The sequence below is a fragment of the Heliangelus exortis genome, chromosome 1 (assembly GCF_036169615.1).
Source record: "Heliangelus exortis chromosome 1, bHelExo1.hap1, whole genome shotgun sequence".
NCBI lineage: Eukaryota > Metazoa > Chordata > Aves > Apodiformes > Trochilidae > Heliangelus > Heliangelus exortis.
In genome coordinates this window covers 9,053,790-9,077,585 of record NC_092422.1, presented here as the reverse complement: position 1 = coordinate 9,077,585, position 23,796 = coordinate 9,053,790, and the positions used below count along the sequence as shown (strand labels likewise).

The window sequence follows — 23,796 nt, the reverse complement described above, 5'->3', positions numbered from 1 at the left end:
ATTTTAAATAACACTTAATAGGAAAATTTTCACAAAAAGCCAGTCTCAAATAGTTTTTATGAAACTTTAATGCAAGTTTCCTCTTCAAAGTGCTCAACAGTTAAATAATTGACAAGATCAAGAGTGAGGTACTATTTTTAGCAAGGAGCATTGTTTTACTTTGTTTATCTGTTGAAGTAAAACTTATCCCTGGATAAATGGCTTGCTTCAGACAGAAATTAAATTATTTTATCCAGGGCCCAGCAGCACTAGGAACACAGAAATATTTACAGGTGAAACAGAATGTCTTTCAGTGAGCCAAGTGTCACAGATGACACCAAGCATCACCAAGCAGGGAAGAAAGAGTAAAACAGAAAGAGTTGATAAGAAAATAGAGTCTTCCAGCACAGTGAGAAGAGAAATCCAATATTATTCAATAATCCATTTTCAGCCAATAAACTTTCAGTTTTACATCCTTAGAAAGTCACAAATAACATACAGTCTGGTTCTGTACCTCTTTTGTCAGCCTATACATCAGTTTATAGAGAAGTGGGGTGCAGTCAACTCTTAATGTGTAGTTGCCTGAAAATGAAACAAAAACATGGACATTTTCCTTTCATATTAAGAAAACAGAGAATACATAGGCTTGGAAGAGATCTTTAAAGGTCATTTAGTCCAATCCCCTGCGGTGAGCAGAGACATCTTTAACCAGATCAGGCTGCTGAGAGCCCTGTCAAGCCTGACTGATGTCTCCAGGGACAGGGCCTTTACCATCACTTTGGGCAACCTGTTCAAGTGTTTCACCACCCTCATAGTAATGAACTTCTTTCTAATATCCAATCTAAATTTACACTGCTCTAGTTTGGGACTGTTGTCCCTTGTCCTGTCACTACACATCCTGGTAAATAGTCCCTCCCCAGAGTTCTTTTAGGTCCCCTTCAGATGCTGGAAAGCTGACCTGGGCTCTTCTCTTCAAGTTAACCCCAATTTTCTCAGTCTGACTTGCTATGAGAGGTGTTCCATCCATTCTTGTACTAATGGCTTTATCTTCTTAATGGATAAAACCCTGCAGACCTTTCTTAGATAAACTTCTTAACTCCAAGGCAACATCTTGCCTCAGAATATGCACAGAAACAGACTATTTGGTCATATTTTACAAGCTACTGCTACTCCTCAACAGTGGTGCATTGATTATAGTACATACACAGTAATGTAATTAAACCTTCTGAAAGTTCTAAAATATGCCCATCTGTCCATCATCAGCCTCAAGCCCTTGTACTCCCCTTGCAGCTTGTGTTAAACAGAAGGCAATGCTAACATCCTATGTTTTGTAGGATGTTAAAACCAAAATTGGTGCATTCAGGAACAGTGCAGGAGGAAAGACACATTCCCTGAAAGTCTTTATAAGAAGTCTTTCAGTGCAGCTGCTTCTTCTCTTACCATAACGTGGGCTTTTTCAATGTTTTTCAGGACTAAATCAAAAAATCATCCTCCAAGTAATAGGCTTGCAAGATATTTGGCATTTTGTATTTCAGAACTAGGTCTCACCCAGGTAGGAGGTAACAAAGATAAAAATTAATGTGTTCATATACTGGTTACTAAATGCCCCCTTTTACCAACACTGCAGCTTCCACACTTGACACCCATGAGGCTTCCACACCACCTGCAGCCTATGGTGAGCTAGGTAAGTATCTTGTACCAAAGTTGTCAGTCACAGCAGCAAGAGCCCCATTGAAATGAAATTATCACCACTTCTGAGGCAGGCAGGAGTGTAAAGTAGTCTTCATCAGAGACTAAAGCCACCAGAGAGCATCTGGGCAAGCATCTCTGTCCCCAAGTACAGGCAACAACAAAGAGGGGAGGAGGGAAGTGAAGGCTTGGACATAATAAACCACAAGCTCTAATAGAGCACTGTTATAAGAATTTGATACAGCTTTAGACCTGTGGCTCATCCTTTGTATAATGTAAACTTACAGAAGGACTAGACTGAAAGTTACAGAAAGCCCCATGATGATGGAAAAGTACTAGATAAAGCTATTAATGTTTCCAAGGACAGTCTATATTTGAGAACTGGAAATTATAGTAAAAAAAAAAAGCCCAAAAGAATGACCCACTATTCTTTTCCTTGCTAAAGTACAATGAATAGAAACAATTTGCTGTCCAAAATGTGGCATAAAGAAGTGCTGTGGCATAAAGAAGTGCTATGGGGAAAGTATGATGATAGAAAAAAAAAAAAAAAACAAAAAAACCCTTAAAACAGTGGGCAGGGTACATGGATGCTATAGCACTATAGGGGATTTTAATGCTCAGTCAGGTGAAAGATGTCCAAGACACTTCAAACAGCACACTGACTATGGCATTCTTTTCCTTATTACATATTTCTTTCCCACTGGTTTTACTTTCCCACTGTCTTTAATGTCTAAAGCAGGAGACATGTTTGAACAATCAGATTTAGAAGAAAATTGTTAAGGCAGCAGCATGCTGGCTGCAAGCCACTAAAATATGTGTTACAATCCAAACTGAGAATATGAAGCAGCTGTAAAGCTATTATTTCATGCCTGAGATCCAGGCAGGAAATTCTGCTCTGCTTTTTACACAGTGTGTAGGCTGTATAATTGAAGGAACAGCTCTAACCCAGCTCCAACCAAGCTTTTAGAAACTGGGTTTGGCTTTTTTTTCTCTCCAATCCTTTTGTGACAGACAAAATCTTCAGCTGACAGGAATAAAAGGAGTCCCTAAATATGCCTGTTGATACCCATTTTGTTCACACACAGTAAACTCAAATAAATTTGGTTTAATGTGGGAAGGGCATGGCCCTAAAAAGTTGAGGTTATGAGGTAGGGCAGCTTCTCAGAACTCTGCTGACAATTATCTCAGCACAGACCAAAATAAACTAAGTCTTTCTTTAATAAAGCTCATTATATTCTAAGAATAATTTTGTGATTTAAGTCATAGTGCTGTGACTAAGTTTCAAATTCCAGTTTCTAAGCAGCATTTCTGTATGACAGATTATTCTAGTAACATGAAGGGCAAAATAAGTTGCATAATAGTGGATCAGGTTTTTCGAAAAATATTCTTCTGCACCTATTTTTCTAGAAGAGTCTTACCATACTACACATGTAAGTCCCTGAATATTCTCCCTGCCCATAACAATAAACAAAATCCACAGGGAAAGGAGCCAGAACTGCAAGAAGAACATGATCATCATATATTAAAACCATTGTAAATTAAAGATATTGCAGTTAAGAGAGATTTTAATATTCAGACTGATTAGTTCATTAGCCCAGAATACTAAATTCCTCCAGAGGAGACAATCTGGACTTCAGACACGTGTACTGCAGATCATGGATGGCACCATTTGCAACAAGAAAGCAACATGAGAATTTAAATTGTTCTCTCTCTCCACTTAATTAGTATTTGCTATAATTATCATATTATCTACCCTGAATATCACATTATCTACCCTGTGTTTGCCAGGTGCAAATATTTGCAATAAATTATACACAGTTATCTATTAAAATTGATATTTATGAAGTAAAATGAGTTTAAAAATAAAAGACACACCTTCTATAGAAGAATCTGTGTTGATGTAAGCAACTGCCCTTTCCTGGAGGATTCTGGCATTTTCCTAGGGTTGTAAAAATGTAAATATTGCTTTCAGTTAGAGATATTTAGTCAGCATGTGAAGTACACTGTTCTTTTACAGCATTACCTTGAAAAACCTGGTTGGGATAAGAAGCTCCATGTACCTTACTACCTGCATTAGCATTTGAGAACAGATCAATGATCTGGGCATGTGAAATTTGCTCCTGCTTTATGAGATTTGTTGTGGAAAACATCCTCTAGTGAGCTCCCAGCACTCGATTTTAACACTGATAAACTGAATACTGCTGTTGTTTCTACACTTTCCTGTTTCAAAAAGGGATGAGGCAAATCACTGACAATTCCTGCTCAATATGACTGACTGTTTTTGAGTCAAATAAGCATTGCTTCCCTGATAACTAAGTACACACACTTGTTTAATTTTTTGCAAACTGGTTATTACATTTGCAATGGATATTCAAATCAGTAAGTGGTATTTTACTAAGTCTTGGCTTTATGATAGATATTCTAATTAGGTTAGTAATTGTTACTTGATTCATTCAATTTACAACCTAACTAATAATTTCTAAGTCACGTGAACTAAAAATTGAATTGGTAATGGGTAACTTCATAACAAAATTAGTATCTGCAAAACAAACAGTTGAGGAGATTCTGCAAAACAATATGAAGGGAGGGAGCGAGCTGGTATATGCATACATGAAGCCCTGCATATATGCAAAAGAATGTTTGCAACATAAAGAAATTCCTCCATTTATGAACAATGAAGATTGTCTGTTAACAAAAGGATGTTGTCACAGTTGAAGTGACTTTTTACGTAGAAGATGGTGAATATCGTAGGTTAATTTTCCTCAAAATTCAGTAGATGACAGATCTGGCAGCTGCAGAAAACATGAGTGTAAGCTGTGAGGAATGTCTCTAGAGAAACTGAATCTAATTTTGGTGTCAAAGAGGAGGAAAGCAAGAAAAGAATAATATAAAAACATTGAGGTCCAAATATGAATTTTGCTCATACCTTTCTAATCTAGTACAGCTGCTGTTTCAAGAAATCATGTATGATAGATTACTAGATATAAAATTATTTAGCAAAAAACATCACACAGTAGTAGTAGCAATCTGGGAACAAATCAACATAAAAAACACTAATTTATTCATCTCAAGGTAAACTGGTCTTTTAAGTATCATCTTTCCTCTTTGTCATAGTTAAAACAATTGTGTATTTTTTTCTCAACAGCATCTAAGTATCTGCACAGCTACATAGACAAACCATAAATAGTTTTCTATACAGTATATTTTTGTTATCAGTAGAGTTCAGGAAGGATGAAACTTTGATGCTAACTCATTAAAATCTCTCAGTAATTTATTTTAAAGATAATTTGGGTTATGATTTCTTCATCTAATGTCCCATAAACCAACAGTAAGATGCAGAGAATCCATTACAGCTGGAATCCAAATACTTTATGGGAGAAAGAATTAGTGCAACTACAAAGGAATAGAAATCTCAGTTTTGTTAACAGAAGAATGATTAAATCCTTCTGGTGTTTGGGATCACGTTTCTGTTTTTTTTTTTCTCCTGATGTGTCATTTTGCTATGCAGTTTGTGGTTTACTGAAATACATGCTAATAAGCTAAATAAAACATATTCAAATGTTTCATTTTATAGATTTTGAAATCTCTATCCCCATAACTGAATACAACCTTGTAGATATAGTTCTAACAGAAGAACAAGATAACACATTTCCGTTAAAAAATTCTGTACACATAAATCAATATAACTCAGCAGAAATGTGTTTAATTAAACAATTTAGTGCATGCTTGATTTCTGATTTGGATTATTTCTTAACAAAGAAAGGAAGAGAAAAACATTCAGGATGTCACTTCTGAATTTCCCAACATCCTTCTATCAGGCAGGAATATAGGAAGGAATTAATCATAATCAATTTTCCTGCCCATAAGACTGTACAATACTGGAAGTTTCACATGAATTTGGAACTTTTCACTTATACATTACCTTCCATTTGCCCATGTTTCACTTGCCCTTTCATTTCTACAGAAAGGGCTCGGTGTGCTTACGGAGCAACTATGGAATTTCTCAAATAGCAAGTTAGCAAATAAACCAATTCAGGTGATATAAAATGCTACCATTCTGTTATTAAAGGGACAGATTTCCATACAGTCACCACTGACAGACATCAGCTTTCAATCAAAGCAGATTTTTAAATCTTAGAAGAATTAGTGTACTTATATTGTAAGAATTTAGGTCACTATTTTGCATAATTATATGAGGGCCTCACTGCACCTGAAGGAGTCTTTTGTGCTCCAGTTATACCGTGAAGCTGTTGATTTGCAGTCTAGGCACAAATGCCACCAGGTACTGCAGCTTTCTGCTACAGACTTCCAAGTTTTGTTTTCTTTACACTATTTTTTTATTTACCTCAGCCCATTCTGTGGAGCCTAATAATCCAAACTCTTCTGCATCCCAGCTAGCAAAAATAATAGTTCGCTTAGGTCTCCAACCTGCAATCATATAGTTAAATGTGAAAATTAAAGTTAGAAAATCTAGGGAAACAATTAATTGAAAGTTAATTGAATTCACTTTTAAAGGTATCACTTAATTGATACAGTAGTAAGCAAAATACTCTCTAAATTACTTAGAGGAACATATTATTGCAGAGACATTTCCTCTGAATTTAGTATTTTCATTCCACACAACCAAGAAGGCACCATTACTTTAAGGAGAGACGGGAGGGAATAAATTCAGCCAATCAAGATGCAATGCTACAAATGCATCTCTTCTATGAATTTGCATCTTTCATAGGGAGAAACACTTTTGTAGAGGTGAAAAGTTAAATAAAAACAGCTGCTTATGGGAATATCCAACACAGTTCCTCAAAGCCGATTTTTTCCCATATCTATAATTTCATATCTTAATAAATAAGTTACCTTCCAACTTCATTTTACCAAAACTCCGCACAACCTCTTGCAAAACAGCTGCACCTGTAGTTGGATCAATACCACCAAATACCCAGGAATCTCTATGACCTCCTAAAATGATATATCTGTCTGGAAAAAAACACATATTATCAATTCTTAATTTAAACACATTTATGTTATATCTATTTCCTTTTATTGTATCCCTTCTTGTGTCAAAAGAAATATGTATTTTAATATCAGTGGTGAAATTATAATTTTTAAAGGTAAGCTGCAATTATTCGTTTACTCTATTGAAATATATATTGGAAGACAAGAAATATTTTATTCATATTTTTCCATTTTAAAGTCTTTCTTATATATGCTCTGTTACTAAACATCAACAGAGTGTTGAGGTCCTAATTCATCACTGGTTTTCTGTACTTTGCACTGTGTTAATTTTTGCAAAGGCAAAATGTACAAATGATGAAAAATGATGTAATGAAAAACCTATAACACCTGTAAAATGACAGGTGTTATAAAAAATTCTCTGACACCTTTCATTCCATCATTCCCACTTAAATTAATTTTTGGGAATGGAAATGAGAAACAGTGGTATGGGAGGGACAGAAAAACCGTGGAGGATTTCTCAGATTTCATATTATTAGGATATCTAAAACCCTTGCTGTTTCTTGCAACATAAAAACAATTTTATGAAATATAACATAAAGAAGGACTTAAAATGCCCAAGTACCAGATGCTCACCTGGTTCCACAGCTCCTCTGAGGATGCCAATGACATTGTAAATTCGTGTTATTTTATTGTTTGTATGAACATGCATTCTGACTTTTCTGAAATGAAAAGCAGCATGGAATAACCATATCTGACTGAGAAGGCAATAAAAAGGCAGTATAATAGCTTGTAAACCAGAAAGATTGTGTTTCTGTTCTGCTTTCTGTGCTCAGCACTGATCTGACCTGTTAGGCTGTGTCACTGGCACGTTTTCTGTTTCAGTTTAACCTGCTGACAGAAAGATGACTTAGAAACAAGGTATGTTTCTTTGCCCTTCCTATGCCCAATATGATGTGGGCCAGTCTATAAACTTTATTTATTGAGATTTATTGAAATGCTATTTACGGGGGTCAATCTGATTATTGTGTACCAGAGGAGTAAACTGAAAATCATATGCAGTAATTAAAAAGACATTTATATTTTGACCAAAAGGATAATTATGGATATACATATTTTTATAAGTAATAAATGTTAGTTTTCTAGTACAATTCCATGTAATAAGATAGAATTTGGACAAAAGATTATTAGAAACTTTAATCCAGAATTAAACTGAAATCTCTGTTTAGGACAGCAGATCTAGTTTCTCAGTCCTCCATCTATCCCCCAGCACTAAGTGAAGTTCAGTCATGAAATTCGATAAAAGGGAAGGCAATTCAGGTATTGGGAGAGCTAAAAAAAATTGTACTATTCAGTCCCTCTAAACTATTCAGTCCCCCCCTTCTAAACCTGTAGAAGACACAAAACATCAAACTAAGTTTTTTTCAATGTGTCTGGCATAACCCTGAGAGTTCCACATTTGAGGCAATCTCCTAATCAGCAAATCTGCATAGCTGTCAAAACCTAAAACTCCTTCAGGACAGCAACTGGATTTTTGCCCAGAAAAGAACTGACACCAGTGCCTGAGTATGCATTTACTCTTTCTGTTTTCTACAACTTTCTGTTGAGGCCCAAAAGGTTCATTTTGATATGGAGCTACTCCGAGAGAGAAGAATATGTAGGATTAGCCCATATTTACAAAAAATGTAAATTAAGTAGGACCATATTAAAAACTGCATTCAAAATAGTTTCCATGTTTTGCGGGTGAATAATAATTTGTTTTGTCTTTGTTGCTCTTCAAGACATTCCAAACAGCACCTTAAATGTCAAATATGCTTTCTTATCTGTTGTTTTTCTCTATTCATTTTCAGCCAGTGTTAAAGAAGAAGAAGAAAGAATAATAATTAATGAAGTCTATAAAATTAAATATTCAGGCACACAGTTGTTTTAGAGGAGGTGGAGCAGTGATAATGATGCACCTTTTACACACTGTTCATTGCTGCCCACTCCCAGTCTTCATAGCATAAAAATTCACATGAACTGAAATAATTTTTATGTGACATATTCCTATAGAAATGGGACCTTTAGCTTTATCTGTGGCAGTTTATCAGTTATAAATAAGAAGAAATGCTTCGATAGCTCCTGACAATCAGGCAAATCTTTGACAACCAAATTCAATTGTGATTCAGTCTGATAGAGACTGACTCCATTAGTGTAGAAGACACTATTGTTTCACAGCCTTTCTGGTTTTGAGTTTTTTTCTCAGTATTTTATAAATAGGCAGGTGTTAAAACAGACCTTGTAGAAGAGTTGTCTGCAAATCCTGGCCCTATGTTATAGGACACGTTGAGATGTCCTTTCCAGCTGCTGTCTGGAGCTGCAGCTCCTCCCATTGCACTGTTAAGTGAAAACCAAGACAAATGTAGCTGAACAGTAAGTAGGCTAAACCCCTAAATTTCCTCAATGATTATTTCACCTAAAATAGGGTAGTTTTACAAATTTCCTAAAAACATGATGCCAGAGACAGGCTTTGAATTCTCCACATTTTCTGAATCATGCTGCTACTAAAGAACAGTAAATAAAAGCACAGTGTAGATTATAGCACCTTAGTGTAAAAAAATTTACTGCACATTTATGCATACTGACTTCTGGTGAGGAGCACTGAGGTGTACTTACCTTAATAATACTTCTGCATCATGATATCCAATGGGATGGACCGGGATTTTGGGAATCCCTACACCTTCATTAACTTTATACCTGAAAGTGTACTCTGAGAAACCAGAACAAAATGACAAGTTTATTGTGTTCTTAGCAGCTTTCACCAAACTGGAAAGACTTTGGAACAGTGCAGCCACACAGAAGCCACAAGCATGCATCAAATTTTTAATTTACATAATTTCTTAGGAAACCAAATTGTAATGAGCATAAGTGTAATGAGCACAAAGGCAATAGTGTATTTGCACAACTGTTTAAGAAAAGTCCCCACATGTGGTGCAAAGTTACATTATTATAATTCCTCAAAGCTGACTCAGGTAACTCAGCTGGTGCATGAGTTGAAGATGGCCCCGAGCAGCCTGTTGAAAAGCTGCAGAAGGCATCCACAGATCCATTTACCTATATCAAAGGTGGTCAATGTCTCTCTGAAAATGGTGGCCCAGGCACACAGAAATCTATCCTGTTATTTCAGCATGGTGTTGCCTTATGTCAGAAACAGGGGTGACATAGGCCAGTGAGCTTTCCAGAAATATCCCTGTGTTCCCATCCCCCTGGCAGACAGTACTGGTGGGCACTTTAGCTCAGATTGAATCCAGAATGCCTACAAGGACAAGGCAAACATGTGGTGCCAAGTTTCAAAAACTCCAGGCTACTTTTATTCTTTATACAGAAGTTCTACTTCCTGTAAACAGCACTTTAAACTGTGCTGTTTGGAATTTTGGCTCAGCAAGAAAAAATAGCTCCAAGCAAAGCTACTACTCCTCTTTGATGGTAGACTATAGTCTAGTTAAAACTGGTCTTCCTGAGAAATACAGATAGCCAATAGTGCCTATAAATTCTCATCCATTTTCTATGACTTCACAGTCTGTGAAACTACAAGTCTGCTATTCTTATATATATAAAGCTGAGATCATACAAAGAGATTTTCATAAAAACTTATTTTCCTTGCCAACTCAATAGCAACCAGTTCTAATAACACACAAATAGAATTTAGTCTGCAACAGGAAAATTAACTACTGCTAAAAATAATTCTAAACAGTTTTTTTCTTTGCATCTGGAGTCAAAATAGATTAATTTCTAGTTCCAACATGAATTTCAGCACCAGTTGATAAAGTTCTTGATGTCCCAGTGCATAAAGTACTTAATGGCCCAATGCACAGAACATTCATTCACCTTTTGCAGGATAACCTGGTGTCAGAGGGTCCCCAGCTCCATTCAGGTTTAACACATTCCCACGCTGGGCTACTTTGCCTGGAAGGTTCCAGCCATCTGGATAAGCATCTACTCCTGGAGCACAGTAGTCAGCAGGGTCTGAATAAAGTATGATCCCTTGGGCTCCTGCTAGTATGGCATTTTTAACCTGTGAAATTATTGGCTTTTAAGAAATGTTTTTTGCTTTTTTTTATGCAGTAATAAATCTGTAAGTTGCCATTTACTTTCATGGGGACAAAGCTTTAGAAGCTCTAAATGACTACTGGCTCAGCAGAAGAATGAACCAGAGTCAAACACATTATGTTCATTACTTGTGTCACACCTTTAGTCATAGTTCATGGATATAAAATAAAACACAGGACATAAAACCGAGGCATAAAAACTTTCCACTATCTCCACTGTCCAACAATCATCAATTTTGTCAGTTATCTAAAGCCAGAAGACTGTAGTTGGTTATTCAACCTCTGTGCATCAGATGCCTTGTCAAATACTTCCTTCTTCAAAATACTAAAATTATATGGATTAACAGTATTAATAGCCTTGGCTTAACAAACTGCTCAGTTCTCTAAACCAGTCTCTTGTAAGAACTGTTTAAGGAGTTTACAGTCATCTGGGTGTTAGGAGATCAGCACATTCAACTGTTTTTATTGTTTTAGAATTTATTTTTAGAATGTGGTGACAACGGATACATCTCAGGCTTCTTTCTGCTCATATATGTTCCAACTTCATAGACTGCACAGCTCCGGCCAGCTCTACCATGAGCAGTGCCTGACACACAGAGAAAAAATAAAACACAACCCTTACTTTGTTTCCTCTGAAGATCTTCCCATATCTGGCAATGACAATCTTTCCTTTGCAGTTAATTCCCATTTCACGTTCCAGCTTAAAAAAATCTTCAGTACGGCCATAATTCACATATACCAGATCTCCCTGCAAAGAAGAGGAAAGGAGTTTCATGGCAGCTGGTTAATCAACAAACAAAATGATTTTTTTAGAAGTACAGTTTTATTCAATACGTACGATACAGTTATTTTTATGCATTTCTACAAATGAGAACCAGTGCTTATAAAACCAAAGGATTTTAATCATATTCTATAGGAGGCATTGGCTCAAACCCCTTGCCTTTTTATATTATGCTTCACTTAACAGCAGCCCCGTGAATTAAGGCTGGAAACTAAACCAATGAAGCCTACTATACTAACAAAATTCTGCAGTCACGAAAACATCAAGATATTCCTTATATATTATATAATTTACAATTGCTATTTATGTTTTCATTCATCTATGCAATGCAAGGATTTCTATGACTTCTCCCTCCATAATGAATTATCAGATTAAGGGAAGGACTTTTGTAGCCTTAATCCAAAGTGTCTTTAAAATTCGTTTATATTGCTGTTTCTGCTTAAGACTTACTTAGAATCATAGAATAATTTGTGTTGGAAGGCACCTCTAAAGGTCATCTAGTCCAACCCTCCTACAGTAAGCAGGGATACTCTCAACTAGATAACGTGGGTCAGAACTTGATCAAGCCTCAACTTGAACACCTCCAGGGATGAGGTCTCAACTATCTCCCTCTGCAACCTGTTCCATTTTTCCACCACCCTCATGGTAGATTTTTTTCCTTACATCCAATCTCAATTTACTTTAATTTAAAACCATTGCCCTTCATCCTATTACCGCAAGTCTGTATAAACAGTCTATCTCCAGCCTTCCTGTAGGACTCCTTCAGGTACTGGAAGGTCACTCTTAGGTCTCCCCAGAGCCTTCTTTTCTCCAGGCTGAACAGCCCCAGCTCCCTCAGCTCTTTGCAGGAGAGGAGTCCCAGCCCTCTGACCATTTCTGTAGCCCACCTCTAGACCCACTCCACTCATTTGACTGAGTAATGTGGAGTAACCTGAGATGCATCCAACATTTTCCATAAAGATAAATGCTCTTCATTTATTATGGGATTCAGGTTTCTAACATTTTGATAAGCTTTCTTTTTCTAATAAAAGTCTTCTAACCATCACACAGGATGTGGCCTAACTGCATCTGTGTTCTCTTCTACTAATGGTTCATTAAAACTGCTACAGGAAATATTTTGAGATGTTGCAGCAATCTATCCCAGCAAGTGTTTTGCAAATTATGACTTCATCTAGTAATAATATTTTTCTTTTTTTTCTTACCTCTGGCACTCCTTGTGCTGAAAAAGCATTATATGGTGGCAGTATGTCCGTAACATTTTCATACCCCTGTGGAGGTGGTTCAAACAATGATGTATTGAAAATCTATCAATAAATGGAAAAAGTCTTTGGTCAAAACTCTACCCTCAGGCACAAGTTTTTATGCAAAGCTTGGTTATTGCAAACAATATGCTACTTTCCATAAAGTGTTAGCAAAAAATACAACTCTATGTAGTAAGGATAAATTTATACAAAAGAACAGCTAGGGATACATAACTGAATTTTTACAACAGTATGAAGGGGTGAATGGAGAGACACAAATCACGTCAGAAGATGCTCATCAGTCACTGGCTGAACCTAAGCAAAGAAGCAGCTGAAAATTAGCACAAAGTGGTGAGAATAAAAAGACACCTAGATCATCCATGCCATCACAATTATTTTTTTTTATTACTCCCACCTGTATTATTACTCTTCTTTTCACCTCTTTCCTCCAGTTAAACATGATGTGATGAGACCTCATCACTCTCTACAACTCCCTGAAAGGAGGTTGGAGCCAGGTGGGGGTTGGTCTCTTTTCCCAGGCAACTCTCAGCAAGACAAGAGGGCACGGTCTCAAGTTGTGCCAAGGGAGGTTTAGGTTGGACATTAGAAAGAATTTCTTTACTGAGAGGGTGATCAGACATTGGAATGGGCTGCCCCGGGAAGTGGTGGATTCTCCGTCCCTGGAGATATTTAAAAAGAGACTGGATGTGGCACTCAGTGCCATGGTCTGGTAACTGCAGTGGGAGTGGATCAAGGGTTGGACTTGATGATCTCTGAGGTCCCTTCCAACCCAGCCAATTCTATGATTCTATGATTCTATGCCTTTTATCACTTTCTATGTAACACTTGTGTTACCTCACAGCTTGTGTCTACTCTTTGTGACCTGGTGAGTCACAAAGACCTCTCCTCTCCTCTCCTCTCCTCTCCTCTCCTCTCCTCTCCTCTCCTCTCCTCTCCTCTCCTCTCCTCTCCTCTCCTCTCCTCTCCTCTCCTCTCCTCTCCTCTCCTCTCCTCTCCTCTCCTCTCCTCTCCTCTCCTCTCCTCTCCTCTCCTCTCCTCTCCTCTCCTCTCCTCTCCTCTCCTCTCCTCTCATCTTTGTCTTTGTCTCCTTGTTATTTCTCCTGGGTGTGCAAAATGGAGAAGGTGAATATAGACCAACTCTTCCTTATTTCTTCCAACACTAATTAAGAAGACACTATGGGAAGCCAGCAGGATCAGGATCAAACAGATGAAATAAGGCAGTACTTCATACAGCAGGTAATATCTGTGTGGCATTCCTTACCCCATCATAATATGAGAAAAAAAATGTACAGATGGTCAGGCAGGCTTTGGATAGTTAATTGGACGACAGATCTAATGAGGGTCACTAACTGTATAAATATTTGGAAAAGAGGTCAAATGAGGATTAATTGGAACATGCTTAGAGGACCCCTGAGCAGAAAAGAGCTAGACACAGAAAAATTAGGCTACCTTGAATACATTAACTTCTTCTTAAATTTCCCTGTGTGTCCAGTTAAGGCTGCTTCTGGAAACAGAATATTGGCCCAGATGTATCTTTAATATGAGCCAGAACGGCCAACCTTACACCTTACAGTCTACCAGTGTTCGTCTTCTCCACACATCTTCTGTGTACTGTAGGGAGCACTGAGTTTTTGACCACTCTGCTGCTCTTCTTCACACTCTGGAAAACCATTTCTAAATATGAGTTCCCTTTGCACTGGATTTTTTATCATATTATAAAGCACATGCTGGGATGAGTGGGTGGGAAAACAGCCAAAGACACTGTTTCTGTAAAGAAGCTTTACATAAGTACAGTTTAATCATTGAAAAAAGCCCACCTCATTCCCCTGATCATCAGTTACTGAGATATAGTTTGGCTGCTCTTCATTTGGGTATGAAAGAAGCACATCATAATGAACAAGCTCTGCTGAATCCAGTCCAAATTCCTTCCACTGGCCTTGAATTTGTTTGGCAAGAAGAAGATTCTGTTCAGTTCCTGCGAGGTGAGGCACTTTGGTAAAAGAGCTAGAACAAAACAGAAAATCTCTATCACACAGCAAATGCAGAAAGGCACAATAGTGAATGGAGTGAACAGAAATCAGTGCATCTAAGGTTTATCTTCAAGACACATGCCTGGAAAGTAAAGTCTTATAGTCTGGGAAATATAACATGATTGTTTATCAGTGTCTGCATCAGCCTAAGCACAAAATGTAGTCAGAGCAGATCTTTCCTGAGGCCTTAAGATTAGTCAGCTGAACCTTTCTCTTTGCATAACAGGAACAGCCACATCTAAACAGAAGCAATGAAAATCAGTGTCAAAGGCATTCATCAAAAGAACATGAGCAGTATGCAAGGAGCAGAAACAGATACAGAAAAGCTACACACACAGAAAGGACACCACCAAATAATTCTGTTATCATAAGATGGGTTTGTACAGTGTTGGCAAAACATGTACTAATAAGCTTTATTTGAAAATCATTAAGTCAAATTATCTGCATGTATTTGTTTTTTGGTTTTGTTTTTTTCTTCCTTAATCAAAAGCCTGAATAATAAAAGTCTTCTTAATAACATTTACATCCAATTAGATATAACACATACTGGTGATAAAAGTCAAAAACAATATCCAGCATTTCTGGGCTACTCTTCACCAATCTGTCTAGAGTCTCTCTGGCCAGTGGGATGTCAGATACCATTAATTACCATTAACTAGTGTGCCAGATACCATGATTAGTACCCCTTCAACCTGTCAATTCAGACTATTTTCAACCCAAGTAACAATTTGTTCTTCAGCAAGCACTTCCTCAGCTTCCAAATGAAAATGCTGTGGGAGATAGTGTCCAAAGCCTTGTTAAAGTCAAGGATGTCACAGGTATTGTAACATCTCAACTGGTGCACATAGCCTTGCATTCAGAACATCCAGGACTTTCATGGGAATCCCACCTGGCTCCCTGGATTTGAATGCATCCAGATTCTCTACATAGAACACAAGCTTCTGTTCACCATTGTTGTCTTTCCCTCTCTCTAAACTGTGAAGGTATACACCAAGACCTGGAAGCAATCTTTGCCAAAGTTTATTGCCTCTTTTCTTCTTGCACTTTAATTCTCTAAGTATATTAAGTGGCTTTTGTTTCCTTTAGTACTTTTAGTTTAAAACTTCATATGCCATCAGGAAAAATACACTGAATAACATATGATGCATTTTTTCCATTTTACACTTCCAGTTGCATCCTTTCCATCCTTTTTTGTCAAATCTATGTGTAATCTTTTGATATTTATGATGCAGCTGTTGAGTTACATGCTGAATACTAGGTTTTGTTTGAATATATTTGTAGTGCACATTAATTCTTTTCTTTTTAATTTCCAGTGGAATACAGAGCAAAACAAGAGGATATTTATATAACCCTAGCAGTTTAGATGTTTTGAAAGAGCTGCATGGATGCATTAAAAGTATATTTAATAACAACTATATCACAGAAGACTTAGCTAGTCATACACATATTTTGTGCATAGACAGGACCCTTCCACTTCTGAAAAAGAAGACAGGGCGTAGTGGAACTTCAAGCACCCAATTAACAGCAGAAAATCCAATAATGGACACACTAAAGGAAATATCAATTGTATCTATACAGACCAGCCATGCAAACTCTCTAGAATTTTTAATACAATATTTTTAATATAACCATGTTCGACTTAGACTTCCTGTTTCAACTGAAGGTTTAGGGAGACATTGGATAGATTAACAATCAAATGTAATTAACAGGAGCCAATGTATCCCAAATACAATAAACTCATTTAAGTCCACGACAAAGGAAATTTACCTGATATTAGACCTTCAGTCACCCGTGAGGAAAACCCAGACACTTCTACTGTATTAAATCAAGACTGTGGAAAACCATAATAAAAAAATTAAAAAGTAATTAAAAAAGTATTGCAACTTGAGGGAAGTACATTTAATAGTACAACCACTCCAAAAAAGTTAACTTCAAAAATAGACGTGGGAGGAACAGAGGGATTGTGAGTCTCTCCCTCTTTTCCTTTCCCCAGATATTCTGTACAAATCAAATACTTCCAAACCATCCTCACTGCTCTGCTTTCAGAGGCTACTGCTGATGTTATCTCTGTCTGGCTCTTATGACTGATAAGATTATTCAAACAACAACACACACAGGGCTTACCGAAGGAATTGTTTGATGTTTTCTGCTTTCATTTCAGCCACAAGTTTCTGTCTTGCATTTTGATAGACTTCTGAAGTGCTGGGGTTTTTTTCGGTTGGTTTTGTAAACCATCCTGAAACACATTTGAAAAGCTTCCTACTTAACAATATAACACCAGTCTTCACATATTTGAGCCCATGTGCAACTTAAAGTACTGAACAGTCTCCTTAAAAACATGAGGATGAACTGGGCTTAGAGGACCTTCTGCCAGTGTTCTAGCTAAAATATGGAAGCGAAACAGAAAAGTAAAATATATTTAATTGCCAAATTACAAAAAAAAGTAGAATAATTAAGAGAGTATACCCTAAATCTCTTGTAAAAACAGTTCTCCTTTTCACCCAGATTCATCTCTCATTAATTTTAAAATAGAGTTTAAATTCTCAATTAGATGCTTTCAGTGGGATTGAACTACAGATAGTCATGATGAAATCCCCTTATTTAATTTAATATATATATTTTAAAATATGTGCGTAAGTGTCTTTAAAATGAAGGTCCAGGTCTCAACAGCCATCCTGCCAGCCCTATTGCAGTTACAGATTTTGGGGAAGGTGGGGTTAGTCTATTTAATAATTAATCAAATAAAGTTAACTGTGACTCTAGTCAATTTTAAACAATTAAAGATTTTTCAGTTGCCATAAATCTGAAAGGGAAGAGCATATAAACTATAGGAATTTTGCCTTTAAAAATACCCAAATCCTTTTACTAATATAGCTAGAAAATCCCATAGAAAATAGGCATAATAAAAGCAAGTATATGTTCTGTCACCTGCACATAATACATCACCTGTTAGACCTAAATTCATTGTAGTAACACTCTGAACATAACAGTGATAGTGGTAGGCCAAAAGTCCAAATTGTTCAGTATCCTGTTTTGAAGCATGGTCAAAAAATGATGTTCAGGGAATTTTATAAGAACAGCACAAGCACCAGAAATTTGCAGCTCAGGGATCTCCTAAATCAAAGTAATCTTTTGATTTTTTTTTTTTTTTTTTTTCCATTTTGTAGCCCTCATGACTTTTTCTTTCATGTTTGAGCATGTGTGGGCTACAACTCAAGGTGTGTGCTACAGGACAAGCTTAAAAAGGACATTGAAAACATGCAATTTTAGACTTAAATTCAAATTCTGCAAGTGGTTGCAGAAACAGATCTAACATTCCAATGAAGTTCTTGGTACGTGACGGACAACTAAGCAACTCCATTCTTGGATCTCAGTCCAAACTCCTCCTCCTCTACATACTCCCTTCATTTCTTAAAATAGCAAACGAACAGGAGCACTGGGACAGATCTTCAGTAAAAATCAGGAAATACAAATAAATAAATAATCCTGGAGGTTGCACAATCACAGAAGTTTCTACCTGTTCTATTAATCTCTCCTCTTTGAATCTCTGACTGCCTGTTACAGAGCGCTCAATTAACCAGGGCTTTTTTTGGGCTGAAGCATGAAGGGTTATATTCTTCATTCCCTAAGGACCTAAACTGGCAAAGGGAACAACCCCTTACAAAAACAGTGGGAGAAGTACTTTGTAACACCCCTAAAAAGGCATTAAAATTCCCTGACGGGGAGTTAACCACAACAGGATTCCCACATGAGTATCAGTAGAAGGCAAAAGCTGTGGGTTGAGCCCTGATGTCTCTGTACTCACCTGCAAGAAAGCCCAGCAAGCAGCAACCCAGCATCCCAGGGCAGCCCAGCCATGTGCAGAGGGTGGCCTTGCTCCTGGCCATGCTGGCTGGCAGCTCTGCAGGCTGTGAGGAGGGCAGGAAAGCAGCTGCCTTCCTCCTCCTCCTTCTCCTCCTCCTCCCGCCCCCAGCCAAAGGGCTGCCCCAGCTTCTGGGATTCTCAGCTCTCCTCCTGCCTAACCAGCCTGAATCCCTGGATGATGATGATGAGGATACATTTTCTGACTGTAATAAAACACCTCTGTTTCTTAATCTCATTCCCCGAGGTGCTTTGTGTGGAGCTGTATCTCTGTAACAAATATGCATCTAGACTGTACACCAAGAAATGCAAAGGCACTATTTTAAAGGCTAATTTCTATTAATGATCAGGACTTTTTTTTAAGAAAGTTCCTGTTTTAGGCATTATCACAACCAGGATTTGTACCAGTGGAAGTGGCACAGAAATGAAATGGAGGAAGGAAAATATTTTTTTTTTCCTTGATCAAGGGAGAAATGAATTGCTCTCCTTTGTAATCTGTGGTTACATTAACCCTTGGCAAGTGATGAATACTTAGAGAAGCTCAGAACACAATTTAAATTCGTCAATGAGAACACTTCCAGACATCATCCAATTTGCAAATGTGAAGAGCTGAAAAATTATTTCCTCTGTTCTCTATCTTTACATCTGGATTACAAAATTCTTAGGATTAAATTTTCCTAGTTTAATCCAGCAAATTTTATGAGCATCTCCCAGAAAAGCACACAACCTCAGCTCAGGCAATAGTCAAGGTATTTTCATAGTATCACTATATTTTGTACAAACTTCCCCTAGCACTGCTCATCACTCCCTGCTCGTGAGTTCCTGTGGGGATGGGTGAAAGCCAAGCTGTATCTTTCTGGAACTGAGGAGCTGCACATCTGAGACCAGCTGTGTGGCTGACAGGGAGGAAAGCTTTGCTGGGGGCCTGGACATGCTCTGAGTTCTTATCCCTTACCCCCAAAAGCTTACAAAGTAGATAAACCTTGTGGCAGAGACAGTGGTGCTCCAAGTATTAAAACTTTTTAAAATAGGCTAGGTTGAGCTGAAAATATTCAGCTACAGTTGAAAAGACTTTTTAATGTCCTAATTACTTCACTAAAACTTTTCAGAGATTAGAGAAAAATTACAGCAGTGGGGTATTCTGCACCAGCCCCTGTCTCAAGCATACACCTGGGTGTCTGTGTTCAAACGATAAGCACATCCACTTTTGTGATCTTTTTTCTATTATTTCCCAACTGCTCATAAGTGATCACAAATTCTGAATAGCAAGGACTTTTCACGCCAACATCTCACTTGATATCTACTAACCAGATGGAATTCCACCTACAGAACTTATAAAGAATGAGCATATTGATGTATTATTAGCATTTATATAGCACCACAGGTGTAGGATGGGCAGATAATAGACAGTAAAGTGACAAGGGTTTTTGGAGATTACTAACTAAATTAGAGCTCACATGATGATAACATCAGTGAAGAAGAAGGTAAGAATAGAAACAGTGACAAAATATGAAATGTACTTATTTCTATGACAATATCTTTTTAAAGTGATAAGGGCATCACTTTGAACAATAGCAGCAAACAAGCAGCTATATATATACCACCTATAATACAGCCCTAATATTATTAGTTATTAGTTGAGGCATGCTCTCACATGCCACAGATAGTCCACTGGTGTAATATGTTATGTTCCATTTAAAAACAAGTATAAAATACAGTATAAATCTGTACCTTGAATTACATGCTCTCCACACCAAGACAGGGGCCAGAAATAAGATGGAAAACCTCACAGGCTGAGGTTAAGACAGAGATATCACTTGCCAACTACCACCATAGGCAAAACAGACTCAATTAGGAAAAAATAATATAATTTATTGCAAATTAAAATGTATTTGGGTAGTAAGAAACAAAAACAAAAAAATAAAACAACATCTCCGTCATCACACCCAATTTTTCAACTTTACTTTTCCATTCCTGAATTCTCTATGCCATAGAGCAGCCATACATGACACAAGATCTATGGGAGTCCTTCTGAGATCAGTCCAGATACCCTACAGTAACTAAAGTGCACTAGACCCCTAACTTGAAGCACTGCAATTATTTTGTAGAGAAAGTGCTTGGTTCCCAACAGAAAATTACCCAGTGCATTTTGGGAGCTTGTGGAATCTCCAAGACCTCTAGGTACAGCAGACCAGTACAGGACAGCTTCTATACCAGTCCTGCACTGTTCTGGTGTAGTGGCTACAGGTCAGATGAGACTTTTCACAACACCTAAAATGACACTGCAGAAACTATTTTCATACAACTGAATCCTCTGTTCAGCCAGGTGAGGTAATTGCCCATAGATGGAGCCAGGGGAGTTCCAGACACTATAAGTGGAATTTAAATAAGTGTTTAGTGAAAATTCAGATGCCTTTGTAAACCCCACCTGGGTATGCCTTTCTCCCATGTCCAATATTTTTCCAATTTAATGTGTATGCACAAGATATGAGGCTTTCAGAGAGCCAAAATGGCACTGGGTCAGTATGTTAAACACCTGAATTTGCTCCTCAGTGTTTAGACACCACATTTATGTGTTTGCACCTTTGTGCTGGGCTCTGCCTCCTGCTATCACAGCCCTGGCAGAAACGAGGAGGTGAAGGGGAGGTGGGATGGACTTGGGGTGATGAGAGGCTGTAATGTGACCACACAAGACAAGCTATGTGAAAAGGTTACTAGGAAAAGATATTTCTTTCTTCAAGCCAGGTGACCAAACTGAAAAGAGGTCCAAAACATAAACTCGAACACACAATCTTTCTTCAAATTAACATCACCTTTAAAATGAGCAAGAAAACTGTCAGTTAATGCACAGGCCTCATATTGAGCTCAGGAGTGGTGAGAACTGCACATATTTAAAGTGAAAATGAACTGAAACAACAGAACCTGCAGATACTTGATTAAAAACAAACAAACAAACAAACAAATAAAAAGAAAGAAATATCCCTTGTAAACTACAAATGCTCCAAAATTGGAAAAAATCCCATGCCAAATGCAAAAACCTTGCATGCATTTGTTCACCGAATACATAATAATGCTATGCAGCCAGTTAGCCAAACCAGCAGCAGTAGACAAAAAGTACATAGTACACAGAAAAAATCCCAGGGCTTGAAATTCTATCTTGTAGCTGCTCAGTGACTGGGCCCCAGAGGTTACTATCTCCAGCAGGAAAGATACGGTACTGTTGTGCTGCTTGACCTTTTGTTTGACTAAAGGTTGAACTTCCAGCTGTAAAGATCAAAGGGCCATGGTTTGTGGGAAAAGCAGCTCTTGCAGGAAAAATGGCAATAGGGGAATGCTTAACTACTGTTTTAAATCAGGATTTTCCTGTGCCATTTGCACAGTTACCCACAACTTTCTCACGGCCTCTGAAGTCTATCTGACCACTGGGTTTAATAGAGTATATTTGGTGCTCTGAATCAGTCTCTGCTATCTTGACCTTTGGGTGCCCATTATCAGATTCCAACTAAAATAAAGTTTACATTCCAGACAAGTTCAGCTTGCAAACTTTGACCCTTTCTTCTACAGCAGGAATTTACCCAATGAGACAGAGAAAGTAAAGAACTGCATTGAACGTAACTAAATGGTATCTCCCAGCATGTACAAGAAATTTCTCAAGAGAGAGACTCCACAGTAGTGCATGCCAGAAGAATGAGAAATAGTCATAAACTGGAACAAGAGGTTCTGTCTGGATATAAAGAAAAGCTTTTCCATCATAAGGGCAGTGAAGCAGAGGAATATGTTGCACAGAGAGGTTAAGAGGTCTTCATCCTTGGAGATTTTCAAGACTGGACTCAGTAAAACTGTGCAAGCTGCTTGACCTTGAAGCTCACCCTGCTTTCAGTGTCTGGACTACAGACCTCCTGTTTCATCACAGCAAGAATTCATTTTAATGCAAGTGTAGTTTCTACTATATGGGTATGATCTCATTTAATTTGTTTTGGACTCTTAGTGCATGGGATAGCCATTGTATGGAGTTCTTTTGAAAATTTTGACAGCATCCAACCTCTTACCGTATGATTGGAAGTACTTATTTCAAAAAATACCAATGCTTCTTGCATTTCACCTCCTGATTCTTCAGTGTAATTGCTCAGACTGGAAAGGATGCTCTCAACAATGCCACTGTGCCAGCTAGGCTTCTCCCTCTGCTTACTAAATACTTCTAAAGCTCTTGTCTTGTAATTAAGTCATATGCTGCTGTATCCAGATCAATGACTCGGTGAGTCTGTCTGCACTGTAAAAGCCAAATGAGTGTTTGCACAGAGCTGTTTGGAATTAAGATGTTAGCTCTTCAAAGTGTTAATTAATAAGTTTTAATTAATATTTAGAACCTAAAAGAAATGAGGCAGAGGAAACTCATCAGATAACAGGACAGTCTCCTAAGATGTGATGCATGTCTCAGTTAAACTGGCGGATAAAATTACACAAAATATCGGCTGTGCAAGAGGTCAGTAATACTCCAGTGGAAGTGTCAGGTGAAGTGACCTGATTTTCTAGATCTTCTCTGTCTGATCTCAGATGTCCCACTATAGTCTTTTGAGTAGACTGTCATGAGAGTAAGCTACACACCAAATCAGAAATAGCTCAATTAAGATGGTAATAATTTAGTATCTTTTCAGGATAAGGACATGGTGAATTCTCTTTGCTTCTAATTATATTCAAATTAAACATACCTTGGCATGGACAAGGGATAGTAAGGGTGCATTTTGGCTGAAAGAATAAAACTAGGTCTTCATCTCCAAAGATACGTTTTGTGAAACCCTGACATATGTGACAAGATGTACTGCCTTGTTTATACTCCAGTGACTAGAAGGCTTCTTGCTCAACTTTATTTGCAAACAGCTGGAAGACTCAGCACGTGAAGAAAAGAGTATCATGAGTGAGTATTCTGAGCTGGCTGCCCAAAACTTGTTATGATCATCATACATCTCTCACAGGGTATGTGACAGTTTTCTCATCTTCATACGTGATTCTTTTTGTGAAAGAATCGTTGAAAGGACTATCTTGGATTGTAGTTATGAGTAATTAACAAAAAGTCAAAAACAAAACTGATATAGATAGAAATGACTGATAGATCAGAAAACTGATAGAAACTGATATAAACATGAAATGACTTCTGG

General features: G+C 37.6%; 1 protein-coding gene across 3 annotated transcripts in view; it reads right to left on the bottom strand.

Annotated features, from left to right (window-relative positions):
* Nucleotides 1–20,271, bottom strand: part of LOC139791288 (N-acetylated-alpha-linked acidic dipeptidase 2-like) — a 35,130-nt gene extending 14,859 nt beyond the window's left edge. The window contains exons 1-13 of one of the 3 annotated variants that reach the window (XM_071733360.1): nt 18,585–20,271; nt 16,904–17,015; nt 14,567–14,753; nt 12,690–12,791; nt 11,329–11,454; nt 10,486–10,672; nt 9,274–9,367; nt 8,896–8,994; nt 7,255–7,340; nt 6,523–6,642; nt 6,014–6,096; nt 3,544–3,607; nt 494–561 (exon numbers count right to left, since the gene is read on the bottom strand). In XM_071733360.1, coding sequence (XP_071589461.1) covers nt 494–561; nt 3,544–3,607; nt 6,014–6,096; nt 6,523–6,642; nt 7,255–7,340; nt 8,896–8,994; nt 9,274–9,367; nt 10,486–10,672; nt 11,329–11,454; nt 12,690–12,791; nt 14,567–14,753; nt 16,904–17,015; nt 18,585–18,927 — 1,671 coding nt within the window. In that variant the 5' untranslated portion in view covers nt 18,928–20,271. Of the gene's footprint in view, nt 1–493; nt 562–3,543; nt 3,608–6,013; nt 6,097–6,522; nt 6,643–7,254; nt 7,341–8,895; nt 8,995–9,273; nt 9,368–10,485; nt 10,673–11,328; nt 11,455–12,689; nt 12,792–14,566; nt 14,754–16,903; nt 17,016–18,584 lie in introns of those variants that run through there. The other 2 variants (XM_071733365.1, XM_071733375.1) reach the window with 2 other exon arrangements.
* Between the last annotated feature and the right edge of the window lie 3,525 nt (nt 20,272–23,796).